Here is a 26,586-nt window from a genome sequence, read left to right on the forward strand (position 1 = left end):
AAATGTGAAACAGAAACACAGAATTAAAAGTTGCGATAGTAATTAATGGCTGATGCCACTTAAAAATGTTCACGGCATGAATACCAGAAAAAAGCGTCTCACCGTAAGGAACTGTAGAATTACTGAACTTTTGGACAAGGCTCGGAAGAGTTTCAAGTTGTCTTTGGAGATGGCAGGGGCCTTTCCTTCTCCTGACCTCGCTGATCCGTCTACGCACAGGGACCAGGGTCGGTCTCTGGGGTGGTGCATCCTCTGGTGTGACCAATGCCAGCGGCAGCAGGGTGACAGCAACGTGGCACCACCACAGCTCCGGAGAGAGGGACAGGGCTGGAAGGAGAAGGGGCAGAAGGCAGCGACAGGACAGGTGCAGAGTAGTGGAACAGGCTGGTAACACAGACATGAAAATACAAGTTACAAACTACACACTTCAAATAACTATTCTGGTAAAATACTACAGTAACATCTATGTTGTTCTTGAATGGTTTCTACAGCACCGCATCCTCGCAGAAGTTAACTGCCAAGACAAAACACTCTCCGGTCAATAAAACATGAACTTTGGTATGAAGGGTTGGCTCTGGTGAGTTTATGAAGAGGTAGAGCAAAAGCTTTCCTGCTTTTGATTAAAAAGGAGGATCCACCTGAAGTGTAAGTCACCTAGTTGCAAAAACCGACACTGCTGAAAATCAAACATAAAGTACTACGCTGAAATTACATACTAAAGTTGGAATTCGAATGTCATTATGGAGACACACTTTTAAGAGAACACTTTCCTATATTATGAACACAAATGCTCAGAGTTCAACGCCATATATTTAACTTTGTAGTAACATAACACATCAAGCCTTGTTTTCAAATGGCCATTGAAAATCTTTTTAATGCTAAATCACTTGCTCTATCAGTATTATTACATTTCTTAACATTTTTCTATCAATAAAAATCTAATATGCAAAGATTTAAAACAGTAGAAAGGCTAGAGGGAACCAACAAAAACATTTACAAAAATGTGTATAATAAAGAGATAAGGATGAAGATTACTTTCTTTTTTAACATGACCTACATGCATACTAATTTTTATCTTTAAAAATTAGCAATTCACAAGTCACACCTCTTCATTCCCTTTCAAATCAATTTTATCCACCTAGACAACTCTTCCGACAGTGGATTGCTGCAAATTTACACTCACACTTTGAGTTTCCAGTCCTGCTGCATTTTCTTGATAAAATCAATCAGTACAAGAGATTCACATTACTCTGCAACTTCTAGCGATTAACTCTCTGGTTATGATACGCTGCATCTGAACATTTTATCATACATATTAGCAGGGGAATGTACAACAGATTACTCCTCAGTGCCTTGATGTCATCAGTTCCCTTCCTTCTCATATGGGCATATAAAGGCAACTGTAATTTCTAATACAATCTAATATAAAAACTATCACTGCATGCTTGCCCTTGTCTTACACTCCTCCAGAGACCTCTGCTTTTAACAACAACGGCTTTTTCCAAAGCTGCCTGCTCAGAATAAAGAAATAGCCTGCTTTATAACAGGGGTTGTGCATTCTCTGTACTACAATGAATTAACTTGGTGGAGCAGGGATTCTCAGCAATCATTACTCCCTGGACACCCCTGGAATAAATTCTTGCTTTCCAATTCCCTTTTATTACAAGCTTTACATATTCATTTTCCTTTCCCAGGCTATAGCTTCTCCAGATTTCACACTGCACTAATACCTGTCCGCACTCCTCTGATTGAATCGTTCATGCTTCATTATTTAAGCGCAGGGAATTCTAAATAGCAGTTCCCACTTCATGTGCTCTTCCCTTGCAGGGTGAGCTACCATCTGCTGTTCCCTGTCTCTTGAGGAAGAGCCACCTTCCACAGAAAGGAGCCAAAAAGCTCCTTTCATGGCTTCATTTCACACTAAGAAAGATTTTTGTTCTTATTGCACATGCTGGTTCCAGCAGAACTTGCTCTCAGGTAAAAAATTTAGTCTTGTATATTGCTGCAGTTTTAGTATTCCCGTCTTTAAGGAGCAGAATGAGGTAAAAGTTGAGAATACATGTTTTCCTCAAAGGTTTTGATCTGGCTCGGACAATTCCTCAAAGATGCCCGTCAGCAAAAACATAGAATTCTATTCCAAAGGAGGCTTTGGATTGCTATGAGGAGCAAAAGGAGTGAGCCAGGGACTCCTAAGCATCCACAGGCATTTCTGTGAAGTTTTTAATAATGTGCATTTATAATTTTATCTGTTAATTTAAGAACAGTGACTTTTTTAGATCTATTTATGTTATGAATGAGTTGTGTTTATAAAATCCCCAGAATACTGAAGGATGAAAAATGTAAGTCTTTAGATTCAATAAGAAGTAAACAGTTATTTTAAACTAAACCGTAAAGTGGCAGATGTACAATCACTTTTACAGGTAATTGTAAGTATTATTAAAAGACAATCGTACCTGGTATGTCTTAAAAGTGAAAATTTCATCCAGACTCCTTTTGATAAGGACTAGGAAATCCTGGCTTTGTGATGTCCAGATCATGAACTTTTGTCTCTTTTTTAATCACCATGCTTAGCCAGACACACACCTGTAGAAGTATCACTCTCTGTTCCCCTCCCAGCAAAGGGGCTGGTATGGCATCCTATTCACATGCCATATTTCTTTTTACTCCTCTCATCCCTTCCAAGCAAGCCACACCAACACCAAACTTTCCCTGGGTACACCACCTTCACAGAAGAAAAGCAGTTACATTTTCATTCTGAGATGTAGGATGTCTTTTGAATAGTAGACTGGATTTAAATACACACCTGCCTCCTGCTTAAAATTCACACAGTTCTAACTTGCAAATTCATGAACGGCAGCACTTTTCTCCTGTCACCACTCAAAACGCCTACTGGCATCAGTCCCAAACCATAAAATAAAGATAATATTCTCATATTCATTATATTTGTTTCTCAAGAGGTTACGTTGCTCAAGACATTATTCTTTTTACATGGATTGCAACTGTCAAATGCCAACTTAAGTAGTCACAAAAGGAGCTGCAGGTGTTCCAGCACGGTGGCACTTCTGCCAAGCTCTCCCTAGATGTCGCCACCCTTTCTGGGGACTTTATTAAAGCCTTTATTATTAAATGGAAAACTATCAAATAGTTTCCTAATTTCTTCCGATAGAAGAAACAGAAAACTGTCATACCGTAACCCAATTTCTTCAGAGTGACAAAAAGATATTCTATGTATATATTATTCTGTATAATAGATTATATGAAATACTTTACCAAGTTTTATACTGAAATCTGAAAATAGCTTTTACCACAGGCTCGTTTTACCTTCCTACCACCCTTCCTACCGAGTACATTGTCTCATTGAGTCTGGAGCTGCTTGACCTTTTCCATCAGTTTGTGCTGAAACCAGGTATCTCCTTAAGGATACTCCCAAAGTTTCCAGATTCGGTTTTCATGCATACTTTGCTATTCTTTCTGTCTTAATTTTTTTCAGATAATTTCCTTCTGCCTTTATATGTTTCTTCCACCCAAAGACTCATTTATACTATACAAACATTACAGGAAATTGTCTGGGAATTCAAGGCAGGATTCAGCTTGGTAAGTGTTTTAGCTCATTTAAACTTAAAACAGAGTTCTGGGGACAACATCCTTGTTTCCATCCCTGTTTATCACCTCTCGGTAATTCACTGTTTCTTACCTGTGGGAATAGTCTTCAAAAAGCATACACTGACTGCTACACGTGAAGTTTCCATGTTGCACAGCAATATGAAGACTCCCCAGTTTATTGCAGAGACTACAAAAATATCGTCAGATTTTCTACACATTTCAAATCTCAGTTGTGTTGAAGGAGTCATTGATTGGTTGTCCACAAGATGGGGCTTCTACAACAAAAATCTTTGTATCCAAATTTAAGATTTTGATGTAAGAGCTATGAATGGCATCACAGGTACCAGGAAGACTTTTAGCCTATATTTTCAAATGCCAGCACGGGAACAGTCCTCACAAAAGGAACCCCACTCCCATTTCTCGTGTAAGAACAATAATCCCTCAGGAAACCAAAACAGCAGCAAGTGATTTTATCTTGTCCTTAACCCTTGCACTGTGCTGGTGCACAGCTTACGAGCCAGAGGACTCACAGGATGACTGTAACGCACCATCACAACCATCCTGCGTCTTGCAGAAATTCTGTAAGGTCATCTATTTCTGCAGGAGCTTTTCTGGAAAGATACGCAGCTCAGAACACCAAATGTATGTGTATGTTGTTTCGAGACATTACCTAAGGTAGTATAGCCTAGTACATGAATTTCTAAAGCAGTCTGCAAGTCCACTGTTAGGATGTTCCTGTTAAGGTGATAACACCCCCCCAAAAAAGTTTGAGAAAGTGGCTCCGCAGAGTCTGTACTTTCTGTAAACTTAACAACTTCCCTCTTTCAGTTAACAAAAACTAACTGTACCCGTGCACTTCAAAATAAACAAAAATTAATTTATTCTTAGACACAAACATTTTGAAACTTTTTTGTTTGTTTTCAAAAATGTAGGGGTAGACTTACAGCACCTTTAGCCATCTTGTTGCAGTGTGTGGGAAGTGTTTGTTTAAACGGTACGTGATTTGTTCTGCTAAAAAAAAGGCCTCCCTCCTCCTTTGTCACGAAACTAAGCTTAAATAACCAAGATTTTCAAGTCATCTAGGTATCCCCACACAACCAAACCCAGGACAAACTAACTGGGATTGTACAACTACCTTCTTTTAGTACTAGAGAAATCAGGAAGACTTAACTTCATAATTCCTGTTTTCTGCATGATCTAGTTTTTTCTAATTTTTTTTGTAGGAAGCACAGTATTCCATCAGACAATAGAAGTGTTTTGAGCACGCAAAAGCAAATACCGGTCCAAATTTCCAGCCTGCTCTCCCTCCAAGAGGAGGATGTACACACAGGGACTATTCAAAAAGTAAACCTGAATCCTAAGATGAGGAAACATTTCTGGACAGATGTTAATTTCCAAAAGACTAACTCCTCCCCAGCACCAGAGGCATTCACTCACTATCACCTAATACTTTTTGTACAAAATCTTCAGTGGTTCCTCCTTGCATTCCTTCTGTTTGGTCTCCAGTAACTTGCCTTCTGCAGCTCAGCTAGCTAAGCTGTCACACACCAGAGTTTCAACTGGAAGTGCAAACCAGCATCCTTCAGAATCACCATCTGCAGAAGCACAAAGTGAGAAAATCAGATTGGGCAGGAATGACACGGAGAAGGATACGGAGTGATGGCACGCTACAAACTGAAGTCAATGACATTGTGTTATGAAAAAGCAAGGGCACCAAGTTTGATACATGGCATTTTTCACCTACTAAATAACATTCTCTTTACTCAACACTGAGGTCGTAACTGGAGTACTCCGTCCTTTGGATGCCACACTTACTGAAAAAGTGGACCAAAGGAAGAGTCTGAAGGACAGTGAAATGTATGGGAGATCTACAAATTGTGATCTGTAAGGATGGACTGAAACAAAGCCTTCAGACACCTAAAATCGCTGCAACAACGCAGACGGGACATGTAATAAAGAGTTTGACTTGTAACAATCTTAGATATTAGGGAAAATTTTGAAATTGCAAGGGATTAGAACAGAGTACCTACAGACATCATTCAGTATCCAGAAAGTTTCAACAGTTTTCTATCACGGAACGACAAAGACATAGGTGATCTTGGACTGGGACAGAGTTCTATGTCAGAGGGTCACAGTCCACAGATTTCACATGAATCTTTCCATGCTTCATTTGATCACTCTGTTATTGCAGAAGACCTATAGCTACCTACAGGATTAACCCAAAGATTTCAAGCTACAGGAAAAATAGTGAAAACCAGAAAAACTGGAAGACTTAGGAGGAGGTGAGGAAGAGATGTTTCCGTGCAGCAGAACGCACATTCAACTTGGAGAAATGACAAACACCCCAATTTGGTTTCAAAGAGGAACACACATTTTGGATACTACTTTACTGTTGAACTGAAAGCTTTGTGAGGAACAAAAAGTCTCCAAGGTAAAAGTGAAATTCAGATGAAACAATATCACGTTCACCTTCATACCACTCACTAGTTGAGGTAATTTTGGCTTCTGGACCTGCTACTCCAAGTATGTCTCTTTTCCCCACGTCTTGGGCGGAATATCCCTGAACCTGCCGTGACAGTACCTGACGACTAACAAACTGGCCACTGGTGAACCCTGGATAGAGCTCACTCCCTGCAATTCAGAAAGTATTTACACACAGCAAAAAGTGAAGAAAGACCAACACTTCAATTAAAATTTAAATTTTAATTAAAATTTATTAAAATAAAATTTAAATTTAAAAGAGTCATTAAAACATAGATTTCTGGATATGGAATACCCATTACTTGTTGAGTACCAGCCCAGTAGTCGAGGCTTCCAAAGCCTGTCTGAGGGACGTGTCGTGAAGTCACACTGCTGCTCAAACCCATCAGTTACCCTGCAGTAACTGTGATCCCTTAAGATTCTGCTCTTGGGAACTTCACCGCCCATTCTACTAACCCAATTTTTTACCTACTGCCACATTTTCCTACTGGCAATTTCTAAGGATATAAAGAAGAGTGGGAATTAAAATATCACAGCAGTAATGCATCTGTGGTAAATCACCCGAGAGAAACGAAACAATATAAACCACTCTGGAACCTTTTGGGATTGTCTGTATAGAAGCTACTGCAACTAAAACCATTCCTGAGACATTTGACCTAATCTGCCTTTCAAAGCCTACAGCAAGCCAGATTGCCAGGTAGTCATTTCCAGTGCTAAATTACTTTTGCAGTTTGAAATAATTTCCTAATGTCTACCTTAAACCTCCTACCGCAAGTCCATCACCTCTTGCCCCAGACCCACTGAAAATGAAGCAAAAGATATTTCTTCCCTCTGCAGAGAAACTTTTTACATTTTTGAAGATTACCACTCTTCTCAGTACTTGCCTTTTCTTTAGGCTGAACAACCCCAATTCTTTCAGTTTTACCTCTTAGATCATGTTTTCTAGGTCTCTGATCATTCCTGAAGTTGAAACTGTAGTAATATGTGGTATGTTGAGAAAAAGGAAAACTGACTCCTACGCAAAATTCACCACGAAGCTGGGTGACAGGGGGTTTGTTTGAAGAGGTTACTGTTGTATGATGTCTGCTTTGTTGTCTGTTTTTTTTAATGCCAAAATACATGTTCTTTTTCTTTGTGACATATGGTGTAGGTGCCCCAGTGCATGAAGCACATAGGCACTGCACTCCTTGGTGATAAAACATATCAGATCTGGGGAAAACAGTTATTATGGAAAGCAACTGATTTATGCTAATAATGGAAAACATATCCTTACATAGATGGTATCTTTGGGATAAATTGATATAAGTGGTATCTGTGATAGCAGGATAATTTAAGCAGAAGTTTAAGTAATTTTTAGAAACATGAGCAAAATGCTGCATCACAAAGTGCATTTCAGGGAAATGTATTAGTTCCATAATTGCTTTCTAGTGCTGCATTCATTCACTCTCTTTCAGAAAACAATACACAATTGTAAGATATACTGAGAAATGTCTATGGTTCAGCTGAAATTAACAAAACTAAAAATAATCATGTGCATTTTAGAAGATGGCATTTTCTTTATAACCAGATAAATTAACTCAGTCATTCCCATAAGCAGATTCACGTACATTATAGAAGAATGTAATTTACTTCCATTCTCCAGAGGCATACAAGGCCTTTTTTCCCAGAAGAAGGTTTTAAAATTCTAATGTGCCTTATTCACCAACATTACCTGAGCAAACAGCGCTATCTCTGAACCTATGGGTACCACGGCATGGAGAGATTGCGCTCAGAAGTTGACTGGGCTTCTGCATATAAATTGAGGAAACAATCTTACCCAAAGAAAGATAAGACATAATAAGAGATGATAAGTGCTGGAAAAACAAGCCTGATGGAAGAAAAGAAAGTGAAAAAACTTTTCCAAGCTGAGGACAGAAAAGGTCTTTCGAAAACTTCTGCTGAGCATGTCACAGTAAACATACCCAAAATGTTGTCCAACAGTAACATGACCATGGATCATGTAAAATTAAGCCACGGAAGAGTCTTTTACCTACAAACTAGGCAATTTACGATGTCAATTTTCCAGAGAAACTATCAGCAAGAAAGACTTTTCACATCTTCAGCAGGTTTAAATTTTTTTAACTCAAAAAGAAAGGGATTTTTCAGTAAGAGCTACTGCTTATCATCTCTGGCTAGCTGGTATGAGCTTTAAGAATACAGTGTCACATAACTTGTCTCCCCTCATATCAAACCCCTCCAAAACAAAACACATTCAATTGTTTGCATCCTTTAAAAACATTTTTCATTCATTTCCATTTTGTTTTCAAAAATACATTTCACTTAGAAGATGCTAGCTGCCAAAAAGTGGTTAGAACAGATCTGCCTATGACATTGTCGTATCAGGACTTACCAGAAGGTGAATCCTGTACGCTGGCAAATTTCAGACTATCCCGTTTTCATTCTGATAAGAGATCATAGCCAGTTGATTAAATGTTTACAGGTAAGAAAAAGTTTAATTGACTTAGGTTGCCAGTTCTGTCTTGACATTAATGCAATACAAATTTTTGTATTTGCATTCATCTTTTCTACCGGTAGCATCTGTGCGGCCCTAAACCACTACGTGGCTCTTTCTTCCATCTATAGGATCATTTTAAGGCGCTCTCTAGAAAATCCAGCCTGATAATTACTTATTCCCGAAACCAAGAGGGGGAAGTAAAACCAGAGAGGAATGAAGTAATTGGTTAAACTGTCCTATGGTTCTGCTGGAACACAGAAACTGTACTTTCAAATCATATCCTCTCAGGGAAAAAAAAAAAAAAAAAAAAAAAAAAAAAAAAAAAAAAAAAAAGAGACCATATAAAACCTACTTGTAAGCCTCCAAATCTGTATGGAACAAGGATCTCTTACAGTATGAGCAGCTCATAGACAGGGGCCTGTTCCGTTTGGGTCGATACTCTTACTTGGTCCTCTGGTCACCTCTACTGTTCTGCATGTGCAAGGCTCACCGCGTGTCTACTTCCACAACAGCAGATCCTTCCAAGCAGCCTCCGTACTTACAAATACCATCTACAAAAAGCAGGTACAGTGAAGCCTGCCAGGTCTGTTCAGTTTTCTGCAACTTAATACTAAGAAATGGTGAAAACAGCTCATGCCTTCTCTGGACAAAAGGCTCCCATCAAATGGTTACTGAGCAATAAGGACAACCAACCTCTACCCTGAAGAGCTTTCCAGCGCCTTCTTGTCCCCAGGCTGCAAATAATGCGGTAGCAAAATGAGCGGCCTCACAGTCACACCACAGCATGCACAGGGATATTGAAAGACAGTATTTGTGAACACACGAATATTTCCATTCTCCATCTCATGGACCATTGTACAACTTTGGAGCTGGTGCTGCAAAGCCATTATTAACAACCTACCTGCCCTAACAGGAGTGAATGGCCTAGAAAACAAGTGGCTTAAACCACCCCTGCTTTGAAGAACGTAGTAACGACTGGTAACAGCTCTTGCTCGTTCAGCGCTCTCACAGGTGCGGAGCCTGCCACATTGCAGAGCCAAACGTGAACTGCTGCATCCTCTTTGTGGATGGACTCCAGGAGACCACCACGTAAAGCAGATCTCTTCTGCCATTTGACAAGTTTCCATGTTTTAAACAGAGCCCAGATCTGGAGCAGCCTGTACCTACTAATGTGAAAGTTTTAACCGGGCTTAGCAGTTACTCCTTTTGGAGATCTGCCTCAAGGTAAATGAATGCAACACCCATATTGTGGCACCCTGGAGTATATCCTAGCTGTGTCCTGACTGCCTATCAGGATGAGACTGGATACCCATGTTTGCACACCGGTTTCCAAAGAAAGGAAATCTTGGCACGTGCCAGCAGGGAGGCAGCGCATGCTCCCACAGGACCTCCCTCCCCACCGCACAGGATCGGCGCTGCAAGGCGCAGCGTGGCACGTGCCCGTGCTCTGCACTGAGCTACGCCAATGACACAGGGCAAAGCTCCACAGAGGGAATAAAACATGAAACAACAGCTGAATAAAAAAGTCTTTCCAGTTGCCGGTAATCTTGTTCCCCATGTTGCCGCTGCACAACTAAAAATACCAGTAACTGAGCTGGAGTCTCACCACCAGGCTCTCACAGCAGACAGCTCTGACATTGCCTTAACCTTGAAATCATGACTGGGTGAGGCGGTGGTTCGCTGGATCCTCTCCCATGACTGCTTGCCTCATTCTGTTAAAGCAAGTCAACACACTCATCGGATAAACGCCCAAACGACCAAGTCACGTACAACAGTCATTATTATTTACAGTACTCCACTGCAAAGCCTCTCCATCACGAGCAATGCTCACAATTCCCGCACCATTTTTATTCTGTTTCTTAGAAAAGCCTAGAACTGTGTCTGAACACCATAAATGCCAGTAATAACTTTTCTATTGCGACACATCCTACACTGCGGCTGTTTAGGTTATCCATGGATAAGCAGCAAACCAAAACTCCTAAACAGTAACAAAACGCAATCATCCAGAAAGAACTCATACAGATCATCAGCAAAAAGCGTGTTCACAGGTTCACAGACTGAGGTCCACCACAGGACCTCTCAAATGCTCCAGTAACGGGTGTAGAGCCAAACAGGTCACTAGGAGCAACTGGTTCGTAGATACTCTGACCTCAGATGGAAGCTCTGGTGCAAAGCAGGACCGACACGAAGCTGTAGGGAACTAGGCGAGAACAAGTCGCCAGGCCGTGCTCTAGCAAACCTAGCCACCTGCACCTGCGCCAACATTGCTTCACTTTTAAAACATACTGTAACAAAAACGGGTTTGCAAATATTACCCGTGGCCTGAATCTGAAAGCCAGGGATTTTAAGGAACCGTCCCAGATGACAAAACTGGTAAAAACAGTTAAAGGACCAGCCAGTAAAGGAAAAATAAAGGGTCATTCCGCTCCGTGCGGGTCTGTGCCGGCACGCCAAGGGGCGAGAGACGGGTGCAGCCTCTTACAATTTGCATTTATCTACACTTACCTGTATTTATACACAAGCATTAATTATTTTTGCATGAAGAAAAGAGCTAAACAGAGGGATTATCTGAGTGTCTGCTTATCACCTAGGCACCCCGGCCGGCACCTTCAGAAACATCCAAGCGCCCGAAGGAGCGCACGGGGCTTTTTTTGCTCCACACTAAACGCCCAGCCCCGGCAGCGGCGAGCCGTGCCCCCCAGCGCCGGAGCGGCCCCCTGCCCTCCCCGCGAAGCAGCCGGGGGCGGCCGCACGCCGGAGGGGTCCCCGGCCCCGCCAGCCCGGCCGGGTGGGGGTCCCGCCGCCCCCCGCCCGCCCCGCGGCCCGGCCGCGCCGCCATGCCGGAACACAAACAAACGCCGAGCGCGGCCGGGGGCGGGGCGAAGCGGCACCCACCATTTCGGGGCCGGGGGGAGCCCGGCGCTCCGCGGGCGCGCGCGCTGCCCCTCACCCCCCACCCCCCGCCCCGGTCCGCCTCGTCCCGCCGGGGGCGGCCAGGGCTACCCCCGCCGTGGGGCCGGGGCCGGGCGCGGCGGAGCGGGGCCCTGCGTCTGCGAACCTGGCCCGGCGGGGAGGGGTGAGAGGAGGAGCCAGGGCGGCCTTTGCGACAAAGCCCAGTGCGCAGGGAGCTGGTGACCAGGAAGCAGAACCGCGCCGGGCTGCCGCGGGGCGGGCGGACCCCACCGGACTCGCTGCCCCACGCCGCCGCCCCCCCGGGGGGTGGGAGGCCAGTCCTGCCGCCCCCCCGGCTCCGGGGTCGGGGCGGCCGCGGAGCGGAGCGGGAGGCGGCCGGGCTGTTGCTAAGCCGCTTAGGGCCGGGGCTGGCATGAGCCTCCCCGGCGGGGCGGCTGCGGGCTGCGCGCTGCGGCGGGGAGGCTGAGGGCGCGGAACCGCCGCCGGCGGGGGCTGGCGGCCCGGCCCTGAGGAGGAGGAGGCGGAGGCGGCGGAGGGGGAGCCCCGCTCCCTGCGGGGAAGATGGGCAACTGCCTCAAGTCCCCCACCTCGGATGACATCTCGCTGCTGCACGAGTCCCAGTCGGACAGAGCCAGCTACGGGGACGGGGCTGAGCCGGATCAGGAGCCGCCGCCGCCATATCAGGTAGGGGAGGGGGCGGGAGCGCCGCGGCGGAGCGGGCGGGCGGCGGGGCCCGGCGCGGGGGTGAGGGGCGCGGGCAGCAGCCAGGCCGCTCGTCCCGAGGGCCGAGCCGGGGGCCGCCGCCGACACCCCCTGCCCCGCCGGCGCTGGGCGGCCGCCCGAACCTCTCCCTTTCCGCGCAGCCGTACCGGGGGGCAGCCGCTTTGTCCCTCCCGGTCTCACGGCTGGGGCCTCCCGGCGGGCGGGAGGCGAGGTGCCGGCGGGGAGCGGCGGGTGGCGGCGGCCCGGTTGCCGGGCGGGGGGCGGCCGCGGGGTCCCGGAGGAGGGGGGGTGGGGGGGGGGCAGGCGCTTTGTTGCCTGCCCGCGGTGACATCACCGTCTGGCGCGGCGCGGCCGCCGTGTCGCTCCGGGACGGGGACCGCCGCCGCCCGGGCTTCGCTGCCGTATTTTTAGCAGCAGCTGATCCCCAGTAAGTAACTCCCGGCGCAGCGGGTCCCGTTTCCCGCGGGCGTGCGGAGCGCCAGCGGGGAGCTGCTTCCCATTGTCCGGGCTTTTTTCAGTCTCGGAGAGAGAATCTGTTAGTTCCCATTTGGATGATGAATCGGAGAGGGAAAAAAAAAAAAAAAAAAAAAGCTGGGTATTTACTTCTATCGCTTTCCGGAGGGCGCGGAGGGGTGGTGGCGCCGGTCTGAACGCCCCGCTGCCCGGGGGGTGGCCTGGGCGGGGGGGGGGGCGCTGAACTTGGGCTGGCACTTGGCTGCTCCCTGTGGTCTCCATCCCCGCACACAGAAATGTGTGTTGCCCTGAGCAAGCCCTCTGCAGTGCACGGTTGTGCAGCGCTAAAAAATGAAAAGAAGATAAAGAAATATTCCGGTGGTATAACTGCACGTTTTGCTCAAGTTTTGCGAGTGTTTGCCTATCTGAGAGAATAGGACGTGTTCCAGAGAAATCCACAGAAATGGCAGCTGAGGCACGAATTCTGGAGGGTGGCTGGAGAGCTCGCTGTTTTCTAGGATGGGAGTCGTTCTGTAGTTGCGGACCTTGACGTATAATTAACAAAATTGCAGGAAGTATTTAACTGGGCAGACATGTAATCTGGCAGTGCTTTAACAAGTTCAGGAATGACAGCCCTGATAGTGTCAGAGGGCGCCCGGTCTGCAGCAGCCCCCACGGGTGCGGTGAGCCTGCCCTGGTGTCACTTGGCACTGTGTGCCACTTTGTTCTGTTTGGGTGCAAAAGCTTGACCTTAGAATAAATTTTGTCATGTGGGAGATTTTTTTTTTTTTTTTTTTTGGGCTTCTGAACTATGTCTGCTGAAGCCCAGTGTGTAGAACGTGCTGGGTGGCAGATGAAGCTTTTTAAAGGAGGTGGTGTTCTAAATCAAGCCTGCGTTATCCATCCGGTGTGGAAATGCATCGTATTTTTGTCAAATCAACATATGAAGTTTGACTGTTTGTGCTATTTATTGCATTTACATCTGTGATTCTAGGGAGACTTGTGCAGTTGTGGGTTTTTTTTTTTTTTGTGTTCCTTTTTTTGCCCCTTTTAAAACAACCTATTAGCTCTTGTAAAAGGCACAAATCAAGTACATGCCTCATGCAGGCCTTCTCATGTGGATTTCAGTGTAGATAAGTACTCCGTCAAGGGTTTTATTTATTTATTTTTTCCTTGATGAATAACTTCTTGTTCATATATGTGAGTGGTTGGCTGAGAGCACAGTAGACAGTAAAATGAAAGAACCTACAGGTGTCTATTGTCGAGTAAGCGTATTCGTAGCAAAACTTCCCTCGATTGCGTAGAGCTATGTAGCGTCCGGTGATGTGCCCACAGGCACTTGGCTGTCTTGAACATCGTCGGTTGTCCCGAGACCCCCCTCTGCTGATCCTAGCAATTCCTAAAGCTTCACCTTAAGGTAGCGCTTTGTGTCTCGTACAGTCAAAATTCAAAGCTACGCTTTCCACAGGTTTTGAACCGTGAGGGTTTGTGATTTTTATTTATTTATTTATTTTTTAAAAGGCCTTGCCTATGCTATTATGCAGCGTTTCATGTACTTTGAGGTCAAGGGGATTTATGTTTTTATATTGTTTGGAGCTTACAAGATGCACAAGCCAAATTCAAACAATTCCTTATGCACTGTTATTGCTGTTGTGCTAGCAATAGGTAGCACATTTTAACTGTCAAGTGGCAGCCTGGATTCACTGTTACAAATGGGATTTTAGGAGTTTTGTCCTTTTTTGTGATAATTACTTCTTTTGCAGTGTATTAACCAGAATCAGAGTGTGTATAATAATATAGATGTTAGAAAGGAAAGCAAGGAAGAGGATAAAAAGGGTTTGAGAACTGGTTTGTGGCAACTAGCAGTGTGCACAAGAAAACAGGAGATGAACAATTTGAAATCGAATCACTGAAACTTCGGCCACAAAATAGACATATTTTAGGAGAGAATAGGATCTGGTGTATGTGCTTGTCTTGGGTTTGCAGCAATGATGTGTCCACTTCCCGAACAGATCTTGCAAGGTGTGCAAACTAGGAGAAGGAAGCTTGTTGGGTAAAGATACACAGTTGTAGAAAATGACTGTCTTTTGTAAGTAACTTCTGTATTCTTTTGACATTTAAAATACTACTTTGTGTTCCGACGGGATTGTGCCATGGGCATTCATAGGGAATCTTGTTAAGCTATAATTTTTATTTAGCTATTGATTTCTAACTGCAAAATAAGCCCCCAATAATCATTTCAGTATTGCATGTCATTCATTTTATCAGTGAGTGCTATTGAACAGACTGAAATACCTGCTTCCGAAAGTGAGATTGCAAATTGGATTGGTGGTATGGGCACGTGGGGTAAAGGGGAGTTGATTTCCATTCAGAAGCTCTGCGTGTACCTGTCCGTTCTCTTTGCTTCCATGACAGTACGTGTTACCAGCTACAGCAGAAAGGCCTCAGAGAGGAAGCACCTTTTTAAACAGGTATCCGAGTAAATGTGGAAATGGTCCATTAAAGCATCAGACATTTTTCTGGTGCATAAAGGTTAACGGCTAACATGGGGAATAATTAAAATACACCAAAAAAAGGAGTGTGTTGGTGTGGCAGGAGAAAAGGAAGTGATTTCAAGAATGGACCAACATTTTCATAGACAGATGCTAATTTTGGATGCCTCCATTTTAGAACCCAGAAATTACAACTGTTTTTCTAAGTGCTAAACACATGCAACTCCTTTTTTAACCAGTGAATCTGTGACTAGGAAAGAGTTAGCTTTGGGTTTGTTTTTCCTCAAGTCCTCAAAACTGACTATGCTTTCAAGCTTGTTTTCCTTTTCTGAGTATGACTTCTTCACCATCTGTTGGCAATATGCCTTCTGCTGTTTTTCCATACAAGTTCACTGTTTTTTCCAGTTTCTCTTCTAGTAGTTCATCTCAAAGACTTTATTTTGCAGAACAGATGTGCCCTTTTTCTTAATCCTTGTCTCCTAATTCTGTTCTTAGCAGTTGCAGGAAATAATTTGCCAGTTTATTAAACTTTGGGATTCTGCACAGTACAGACTAAACATCTTTTCTCCCTAAGTTTCTAAAAAGTAGTAGCATGGACACAGTACACTGCACTCTTCTAAAAAAGATGTGTGCTACTTGGTAACTTAATAAGCTAAAAGCATAAGAAATAAGCACAAGGTCTTGGTATTTATATTAAACTCACAAAAGCATGTTTAATATGTTGATATGGCAGGGAGACTAATAAAATATTTTATCCCTTTACTTGAAGGGATCCAAAGTGTGCTGCAGTACTTGGTACTACCTTGTGTTGTCTTACAGGCCCAGAGAAAATGTTTCAGTGGATCTAGTGGCTTTTTTTTTTTTTTTTTTTCAAGGATTAATTTAAAACCTTTTGACCTGGATACTCCTTTGATTAGGCTGTGAGCACAAAATGACACCAGAGGACAGAAACATGAGCTTAACCCAGTATCATGCTCCCATAATCTTCCAAAAGCTGTTGAGGATGGCAGGTTTTGAAAGCACAATTTTGGATTGTCTTTGTGGCCTCTCTTAAACTGAGGTTGCTGCAGTAGGCTCCTTGGGCCTCCTCTGTTAACTGCCACGTGTGCGCATTGTACCCTTGTCCCCATGCCTCTGTCATCCTGCGCTTCATTCCAGCGTCCCCAGTTGAGGGAGGTGGCACAGCAGCCTGTGATGACGGTGCCCTAGGTCCCTGGTAAAGTCACTCTCCAGGATGCCCACCTGCAGCCTCCGTGCAGCGGATGCAGCCCTGCAGTGTTACTTATTCAAGACGTTGAAGTCCCCAGGTTGAACAGTCAGAAAATTTTCTTGGAATAGTCTGCTGCATTTCTGTGTGAAGCTTGCCCTTGTGGATACACATTGGATGTGTTTTGCTGGACAGGGAAACAGAGCTTGCATTATGCTCTCATCGTGACTTAGGTGATACGTTACATTGGTGTTCCGATGCTGTCTTTTCACAGGCACGGTCATCAGTAGTGTTAAAAATTGCAAACCAAATTAATTCTAATAGAGGAGTTGCACCCATTTATAGAAACATTTGCACAAAATTCTCTTGGGCTGTGAATTAGATGATTTATCATCTGTGATGGCGTGTATTGTACAAGAAGGAAGACTATGGCAGTATAATGTTACAATTTAACGTTGAGTGGTTGTGCAGAGCTGGAATTGTTGGTGTATGTTGGAACAGCATAAGAGGAAGAAAGACGTGATGGGAAAACATTGTATATGGAAAGCTAACCATGAAAAAAAGCAAACAGACTAGTAAGTTTACTTTCATGTAGAAGAAAAGCAATCTTTAAGTATACTCCTATGCAGGTCTTACCATTTGCTCTGCTTGTCCTCCACATCTCTGTGATGATGTGTATGAATTACAGTTGCGTTTGTGGATGTGAACTGAAATACTGCTCCAGTCCACAATTCCTCAGTCTGGTGGAAACTTCAAAGGGCTTCAAACAAGAGTGCCTCTTTGTCGGTGTGTTGCTGGCTGGTGCCCTAGGTGGAGGTCGACTTCAGTGAGGAGAGGAGGTGATGGAGGAGCTGAAGTTGAGTTTGCTGCATGGATGAGAAAGGGTAGAGTAAGCCAGTGATGTGTTGTGTTTACTTCTTTTCAAGAATATGATTGCTTAAGCTGCTACCTTGTATAACTCATCCTCAGAAATATGCTCGGAACAAGTGCTATAGAGATACTATTCCAGAATGCTACTAACTGTGGAAGACCAAGCACTGAGTGAATGATAAAGTCACTCCTGACAAATAGTTCTAAAACACAATTTAGACAGCTGCATTCAGGAAATCTGTAAGCCTGCCGTGTCTTAATGGTGCAGTTCTGATAAATAATTTTATGTGCAGAGCAATAACAAACCTTGCAAAACATTTTGCAAAGCAAAAATAAACAGTGATGACATATATTTATTATGAACTTCATTGTAATAGCATTCAAGATTATTTGGTTAGCGAACAATATGCCGTGACACTTCTTACTCCTTCCACGTCTGAAGAGCTTAGTGAGTTTGCTGGTAATCAGTGCTAGATGAAAAGTTTCCTGAGGGTGCTAAGTCTGACTTCCTTTCTAGATAACAGAAAGAAACTTGAGCACCTATGTTTCCTGCCTCAATGCATACTGGTTTCAGCGTAGCCTGCCAGCCTGGCTGACTGGTGCTGTCTTCCATTTTGCTAGTGAAAAAAGCTGGGGGGCAGGGGGAGAAGAGAAGGCGGCAGGCAAACCTGAAGATAAAGGACACTGGATGGTATCACAGAGTTAGGTAACTTTAATCTTAAAAATACCCATTCTTAAGCTGGTTTTAATGAATATTGGCTGGATATTGTGATTCTTTGCCTGCGTGAAATAAATTTTTAACTCCAGTTGGTTACAAATAGGTGTTAGACCTGTCTAGAGGAAATGGGAAGTGTATGCTGGTGTTGGAGTTATGTGTTACCTTGTTTGTCTTACAAAAATTACAGCTGGTTTCTAGACTCTTTGCTGTTGAGTCCATGACTGGTAGAAGATCTGTTTCTAACCATTCTGGTCAGGTGGTTTTCCAGGAGGAGTTTTGAAGAGAAGAATATATTTATAACCACATTTGATGGAGCACTGCTTGCTGTCTTACATGGATTTCTGCAAGAAATGTCTGAATTGGATCAAGATGCTGTACGAGGTCCATCCCTGTCTTCCGATGTCACTGTTCATCACTTTAACAAAGGAAAGAAGCTCGGTTTAACGAGCGCTTTCGCACACCCTGGTAATGGTTGTAGCCAAACTGGTTGCAGAATGTGAGGTCAGGAAACTAAAGATAACGCCACTTGCTTGTGACAGACTTCTGTCTTCCAGTCTTTGTGTGCTTGTCCTTCTTACTGCTTCCTCGCAGACACACAAAGAGAAATGTATTTGTATCTTGGAGAGGTAATGGTCTGTGGAATAGACTAAAGCAAATCAGCTGTGACTTTTCTATGAACTAACAAAATGGTTCCTAAGAAACCAGAATATTACAAAAAGAGAGGGTTTTTAGGGATGTCATGGCTGAGTTAGAATAAAACCTTCAGGGGGCAAAAAGCTGAAGAGTTGCCATTCTCTGACTCTAAAAGGCAAAGCAAGCTTCAGTCTTGATTTAGACTGGGAGAAAAATTTGCCCTGACATTGTGAAGGTCTCAGAAGTGATGTCTTGCTTCCTGAAGGTATGATGTGTTTTTGTAGAAGATGCATTCTTCTCATTCTGCTAGCCTCCTGGGGGGCAGCCACAGCAGCGACCTGTCCCAGCAGAGCTAGAGTCGTGTGTAGTTTCTTGCTGGGTACGGTTGCTCTGTGGACTTCAACCAAAAAAAAAAAAAAAAAATCCCCACCCCAAAGCTAAACTAAACAGAATCCACCAGAACATCACTTCAGCAGCCCTAACATCACCATTCTTAGCTTAGCCTTGTTTAGTTTGTAACTTTTAGCAAATGTCTGAACTGCTTTGTGCTTTAGTTTTCTCACTATAAAATGAGGAGTAATAAACTTTATCTTTAGTGCAGGCATGCTTAGTAATTTAATTCACGTTTGCAAAGTGGTCCATGATAATTTGGTTTTAATAAGATAATATTCCTCCGTTATAAAATCAACCTCTGCAGGAATTTATGACAAACCTGCTGCTGTAGAGAGGGAGCTTGATCAGAAGATCTGTTTAAGTCAGTAGATAAGTCTCGTAAAATCTGTTCTGGAATCTGATAGTTCAGCATTTATTTGGCAGCCTGTGTTCCAGATGCTTGATTAGTAGGAATGAAGAGGCAGTGGAGATAGGAATAAGAAATCTTGCCTTATCAGGATGATGAATCTTGGTTATGCTGGGAGACTCTGCATTCTTCCAGGCAAGCCAACCCAAACAAGCAGCACTGCCCTTCCCAAAATCTAGGACCACTGTGTGTTTGGGAAGCTCCTATATTTCCTTTGTGTACCAGTGGTTCGTTTCTGTGATCAGCAGCTGCTGCTGGCTGTACATCTGGGCCTCGGTTTCTGAACCATGGAAAATAAACTGGTTTTATGTCTTAAAGAGATAATGATCTGTGGAATGGACTACAGCAAATCGACCGTGACTTTCCTGTGAACTAATGGGACGTGGTTTAGTTATGGACTTGGCAGTGCTAGGTTAGTGGTTGGACTTGATGATCTTAAAGGTCTTTTTCCAACCTAAACAATTCTATGATTCTAAGGAAAAAAATTCCAAAAGACCAAACAGTTACAGAGAGTGGTTGTTTTATTTACCAGTCCTCCCTAGGAATCTGCCAGCCGCTCTGTTTCTCATCAGTGAAGAAGAAAGTCAGAATGCCAGTGGCATAAAAGCTGCTGGGCCACGATCCACGCGCAGTGACACGGACAAACAGCAGATGCGTGCAGCAACTCGAGGAGCAGATAAAACAACCATCCTTTCAACCGCAGTTGCGTCAGCCAAATCACAACCAGCTGGTTTATTGCATTGGGCATTTCTGCTGATCCACCAGAATGCTTACGGACGCTCCCTGCTTCACACGCGTGTACACACATATACTGTCGTATCAAAGGCTGGGCTGATTTTTGAGCATTTTCAGCCTGCCTCTGTCTTTAGACGCTGGTTTAGCCGAGGGGTGGTGTAGACCTGAGGTGCTTGAGGGAGGACTGAAACTGTTGGAGGAATGAGAGAAACTGTGACTCAGGAAATTCAGTTCCTCCCTTAGCCCCACCATGCAGTGATGAATGTGCAGACTATTATCCCTGCAATATTGAAACCTGTTTCCCTTGATTGTATTTCTTGGACACTGGAGAAGCTTCTGAGTCTTTTCATCTGCTTTTTTCCCCCACTTGGAGCAATTTGTATTTCTAGAGGCATAGTTCAGAAACAGTCCTTGTACATAGCTCACTGAACTCCAAGGCCAAATGCCCATGCAGGGACAACCTCATCCTTAACTTTTCCAGAGCTTGGGGTTGTTATCTAGCCCACGTACCATTAGTTTGGACTATTGAGATAGGTCCTAGAAGCATCAAAGAAACTCCTGGTTTATGACTAATAAAACTTAATGAAGCCACGTGAATATCCAGTGGTAAGCAAAAAAAAAAAAAAAAAAAAATTTCAGTCAGTGCTGGTTTGGACAAAAGCAAAGAATCTGCTATCCTGCAGCCGTGATTAAAACCATTACATTTACCAGATAATGCCAGTTTCTAATCCTTGTTGTGGCAAAACCGCTTTAAAAAAAAAAGTCAGACTAGACTAGAATATAACCCAGAAATAGAGCTATAACATAGCTATATGTACTTGGACAGTAGTTCTGTAGAGATGATAAGGTTTCCCTATCGTCTCACCACTATTACTCTGTATGGCTCTCTTGATGATTTGTACACAGGCTCTAGCCAGAAGGAAATGGAACGATATTTATCTGACTTCATTCATTCCCGTAAGATGCATCTTGGTAGTGGGGGACACAAATCTCTTACGACTCAGTGTGCGAACGTTGCAGAATTGGATGAGGCTGGGAGCTCTTGCTCTTTGTGTTTTAGAGCTGCAGGAGACTTATCTAAGAGATCAAAGTGCATCAGATTCCATTATTTCAGTATCTATGGGACAGTATAATGCATGACTGCTCTGGGATGGTGCCTGTGCCTGACTTTTATTCATCATTGTAATTAAACCCAGATACAGAGTTTGTTCTGTGTGCTGAATGTTAATCACAGCATTTTATTAACACGGTTGTCAAAATCTGTAATTCAGGCATACTATAACTTTGCTTTTTTTTTTTTCCCCCTGAATTATTTTGCCTGAATAAATTAATTTTATTTAAAGTTCACAAAGAGAAGTGATTGCTCTCAGGTTTTGAGCAAACAGGTGCAAGCCTTGCTCGACTACAGACATACTAAACTGGTTTGGTCTGTACTGTTGCTTAACAGAAAGCAGTTAACTGCTGTATTCAGTGGAAACTATGTAAAAGGCTCAGATCAGCAAACTAATGCTGTAAATTCAGATTTAGCCAAGACGCTGACATTAATATTTTAACACCTGTAGACTTTATTTTATGCTCCATCATAGTACTTGCTTAACTGCCATTGCCAGTTCCCAATGTTTTGGGATTTCTCTTTGTTGTTTTCTGTTTAGGTATTATGACTTATATTGTAGTTGCATCCATGTATCTTCAGTTTAGCTTATGAAATACGACTCAGTCATTGCTTTAGTGTCTGCCTCAGAGCTCTGTAATGTTAAGGAGATATATGAAGGTATATATAGATATATCTATTTGGAGACCTTGAGGCACTTGCGTGGAGAGTGGCATCCTTGAAAGTATATCGCCATTCTTGGAAGGAAACAACATCATTTTTAAAATTCAAGAAAAAATACTTGAATTAACTGTTAATTCTTTTCCAGATTAGGGCTTTTTCACCTCTTAGTTCCTGGGTCTCTGATGCTTTATAGGCTGTTACTGACAGTACTCAAAAGAGCTAACAGAATCCCATCTGTAGTCATTAAACAGAGAATACAGGTCCACACCTCTACTTGACAGTTATTAGGGATCTGCAAATCGGAAATTAGTAAGAAGCACTGTGTAGGTCTGTCCTGAGCCAAGAAAACTCGTCTGCCTGCCCAGATAGAGGCATGGCTCTTCAGCTAATGGCACCCACATGATGCTGCAGTGGCTGCGATGGCCAGCTACCCTTCAGCAAGCAGCTGGGTTGAGTTAGGTGGTGGCTGTTGGTCCACACCTGAGTGAGATGCTCAGTTGCCCTCCCACCCTGCCCTTGACTAGAAGTGGTAACGTGGTACTTAATCCATGGGAGTTGGACTCATACAATAACTTGCCTGGAGCTCTGGCTTGTGTATAATCCATCCAGCCAGTCATCTGTAAGAACTAAAAATGATGTGTAAAAAAGGATTTTCCATTATGTCTGAATTTAAACAAACTCTCTGGAATTTCTAAGAAGTGAAGTTGTATTTATTTTGCTGTGTGGGTAAAACCACTGAAAGGAAGTTTAACAAAGAATGCCCGTTCCTTTTGTAAATATAGTGAGTTTCTTGATTCACAGTAGATGGAGTCAGGTATACAGAAACACAATGTTTAATGAATGTTTAGTTTTATTTTTACAAATCCTTTAGGAAAGGAAAAAAATACCATCCACACAAAATTTCACGCTCCAAGTAATCTTTGTTTTCCTCTATCAACTGTATTCTTGTTCAATGAGTAACCTGTTTTTTCCTACCTCCCAGAAGAAGCAAGATGACCTAGATCTAGAGTTTCCTGGGGAAAAGTTCACTTCACCCTATATATAGCTTCTCCTGAAGTGTCTTTATGTAGCTGTCACCTACTTTGAGCTGATAAACTGAGGAGAAAACAGCTGTAGTTTTAGGCTGATGTAGAAAGGGAGGGTAGTTTATCCTTCCTCTTATTTTGGGGTTTATTAAATACATCTTACAGGATTCCAGCATGGTGAAGGCCAGACTTCCAAACTTCCAGCTGCAACATACAGAACTTCATGTCTCTATGTCTCTGTGTGCTCTGGCTGAGTAACGACCAAGTACCTCTTGGTTAACAAGTGAGTTGGATCGCGCCCTGGTGCTGGCAGGAGTTTCTGCAGTGGACTCTGAACGTGATATCCTGGTGTCAGAGTGTTCTTTGCTCTGGTCAGGTCGTGCAGATGGGATATTCCTCCAAGCAGTGCTGCTGGTGTGGTGGTATTTTTATGGGAAAGCAAAACCTGGGAAAATGGTATGACATACGTAGTATCAACTATGTAATAGATGCTACCAACAGGCTGTTGGTGTTGAGGGATCAGACAAACGTTTCCACCTCGGGGGGGTAGCGAGTCAAATGGTGAGCAGTGCTATAGGCTGAGGGAAACTTGTCCACCCCTTAGGCAGCGTAAGGCTTTTTTTTTTTTTTTTTTTTTTTTAGGTGTAGGAGAGTTTATCCGAGTCAGTGTGTCAGCAGCTTGAACTGTTTGGGCTTCTGCAACCTTTCTGGGGCGAGAAGGGGACTTTCCACACCCTTAAAGAAAGTGCTGCTGCCTAACATCACCACGTACTCCTCTCCTGGGGCCTTTGCCACGCCAGGGGTGGGTGCGGATGGAACCCATCGGTGCTCCCGCGCTGGGGTGTGTACCGCTCTGGCATGTGGGAAAGCTAGCATCTGCCTTCGTTTAACTTGACTGGAGGCAGGGTTCTGCTCTAGCACTTAAAAATAAAAAATAATGGCTTTGACAGACACTGCTTGGGAGTGAACGTAGCTGAGGCCAAAGTCGAGGCTCGGGGGCTAGCTCTGTGTTCAGCAGACCACAAGCTGAAACTAGGCAAAAATGTGGCGTGCCTTGGGATCGGCGCGGTGTGTCCCCCGTGTTTCTGGCGCAAGGAGGTCTGATCTAACCATCTGCTGCTGCCAAAAGGGATTGCTTTGCTTTTCTCTCCTGTTTTTCACTTGCACCCACATGCTCTGCAGTCGCTTCTTGGTGGCTTTGGTGCTTATCTCATCCCTCAGTGAGTCAGCTCATACCCTTGAAGTGTCTGCAATGGGTTCTCTTGCTCTTACTTTTCTCCTATCAGATTAGTAAACTGAACTGACTTCCCAGTGGAGACTGGATTTATTTGTTCTCTTATCCTTTTATATATTGCATTTTACATTGTGACATCTCTGGAAGGGTCTAGAGGTGTCAGGTTATTAGGTGTTTGCTATTACCACCAAGTATTACAGGAGTTTTGGCTTCTGCATGTCACAGTTAAGGATATGCTCAGTCTTAACTGCATACCAGAGCATGCCCAGAATGAATCTTTGATACTGGTTTGGGCAGTGAGTGCATTTGGGGTGGTCTGTACATGAAATGTGATCTAAAGGTGCCATTTCTAACTTCAGTGGGGCAGTGACATCAGTTGGAGGGATTTGGGATGCTTCAGGACAAACCTCTGATGTAGACAAAGCATTAATTCTGTTTTTCTTAGATGTGATCTTTCTGATTTAAAAAAAAAAACACACCAAAACCAACAGAAACACAAACAACAGAACGTAATAAAAAGAAATATAAATCTGTCTACTGCAGCTGCCTTTAAAGAAGCTTGGATGCTTTTCCTCACTGTTTTCTGTTTTTTTTTTTTTTTTAAAGAAGTTTCATTAACATTACCCAGCAGTTCATGGGTATGTTTGCTAAGTACAGGAATGGGTGAAGACTTCCACAGCCTGTTCATGTTGCGCAGCAGACTGTGATATCCCCTGGGACACAACTGATTACAGTAACATCATTCATCTGCATTGTGGGGTGCTGCTCTGCTTCTTTCCTCACACAAGCCTTCCAGTTATGACTCTGTGGATGGTTTCCAAAGTCTGAACATAACTTGGCAAGCTTTGTCACTGCTGTTAGGAGTTTGATTACCTTTGTGCATATGTATGTGAGGACTGCCAGTGTATGTGGCTTTTAATAAAACAACCTCCCTGTTGTCTAAAATGTTTAGAATGAAGAAATTATATAAGTATGCAAGAGCAGAAGCTAAGTTGGGCCACCTCAATTTGGCTGCCCTGTTTCATTTGTTGTGACTCCTTATTCTAGTCTGGCGTCCCTCAGGAGAGGCCACTAGTTTCCTGCTGAAGCCAGTCTTGTTTAAAGCAAATGGAGTGGCAAACGCCTATTTCAAGAAATAAATCTGAGAAACAAATCTCGCCGCTTCTTTATGCGTCTGGTTATGCGGTGTTACCAACTCTTGTCATTTCTGTGGTCATGCCATGCTCTTGCATAGCTCGAACCCTCTTGCTCAGAGCCTTTCTGTTCAGACTTCTGAATTCGGAACCAGTAATGCTGAATGTGAGCAGAAAATACCATCTTTATGATGGTTTTTTTTTATTTCATGAACTAAGTTGGGTCAGGCTTAATTTTGGCTTGGAGACCTAAAAAAAAAAAAAGCCTGAAAGCCACAGGGGCAGGGGCTGCTGGGGCAGCGAGGGGCACCCTTCCTTGTCAGACACCAGTAATCAAATGGCCCAGCACGCTGTCGTGGCTGTGAGGCACTGCAGAGCTGTAGAAATAGTTCTCTGAATGAGTCTGCTTGCTGCCACTAACATTTCCTTGGTTTATTTCACAAAATATGCTGGCCAGGTTTCAGTTTGAGTACAGTGATGCATTTCAGCTGGACAGAATATAAGTATTTAAATCACACCAGCAGCTGTTGCCCTTTCTCCTTTAAAAAGACTTAAGTAATGCATCAAGCTGAAGTAAGATACATATTTTTTGAAAATCGTAGATGCAGGATGGTTACAGTGTTCCAGCAATAAAGCGCCTGTATATCAGCATAGAGTGCAGTAATCCCATGTATACTTGTTCACCGATGACATTATATTTGGCTTGCCACAGGCCAAATCCTTACCAGTGGTGCAGCTGCCAGGTGCTACTCAAGCAATATGGATGGGTTTGTAAAGCTGGAGACTTCACAATGTGCTAAAACTTCCAGCTAGCATATGGTCGTCAGAATCAGGCTTATAAAGGTGTTTCTTTCAGCCCTGCCTTCACTTTGCTTCTACCTGTAGATTGTGCTGCAGGAAAGGTTTGGCCAGGAACCTTTGTGCTTCAGCTGCCAGGTGCTTTCCACCAATGGTCTATCAAAAACCCAGCAGAGATCAAACCAGAATTGCTAATGGAAGATTACTTTGTCAAAAAATTACTTTTCTCACTTTGAAAGCTTTTGTTTTGTTAGTGTCTTAAACTTCCAGGTGGACGTAACAGTGCCTGCAGACATTTATAATAGCCTCAACAAAATGAGGCTCAGATTTAATGAGCGTTATCTTCCATATTTTAGTTAAATTAGCTTCGAGTTATACATGACAAGTGATACTGCTAGTTGTTCCACAGCATCATAGCGTATATTAACTTGGATAACAGCCGTGTTCAGCACAGTGTTGGAAATTGCATATTAACGAAAGTGTGAACTGGATGGTTTTCCG

At 43.6% G+C, this 26,586-nt stretch overlaps 1 protein-coding gene and 1 long non-coding RNA gene across 5 annotated transcripts in view; one reads left to right on the forward strand and one right to left on the reverse strand.

The window, feature by feature from the left end:
- Positions 1-11,463, reverse strand: part of LOC121095298 — a 36,834-nt gene extending 25,371 nt beyond the window's left edge. For 3 of the 4 annotated variants that reach the window (XR_005830056.1, XR_005830057.1, XR_005830055.1), the window contains exon 1: positions 103-11,463. This is a non-coding gene — a long non-coding RNA (uncharacterized LOC121095298). The remainder of the gene's footprint in view (positions 1-102) is intronic. The other variant, XR_005830058.1, reaches the window with a different exon arrangement.
- A 235-nt stretch (positions 11,464-11,698) lies between these two features.
- The window catches only part of RNF11 (ring finger protein 11), a 32,448-nt gene continuing 17,560 nt past the window's right edge, over positions 11,699-26,586 (forward strand). Inside the window, exon 1 of the mRNA XM_040609837.1 lies at positions 11,699-12,175. Coding sequence (XP_040465771.1) covers positions 12,053-12,175 — 123 coding nt within the window. The 5' untranslated portion in view covers positions 11,699-12,052. The remainder of the gene's footprint in view (positions 12,176-26,586) is intronic.

The sequence above is a fragment of the Falco naumanni genome, chromosome 11 (assembly GCF_017639655.2).
Source record: "Falco naumanni isolate bFalNau1 chromosome 11, bFalNau1.pat, whole genome shotgun sequence".
In the NCBI taxonomy this organism is placed as follows: Eukaryota; Metazoa; Chordata; class Aves; order Falconiformes; family Falconidae; genus Falco; species Falco naumanni.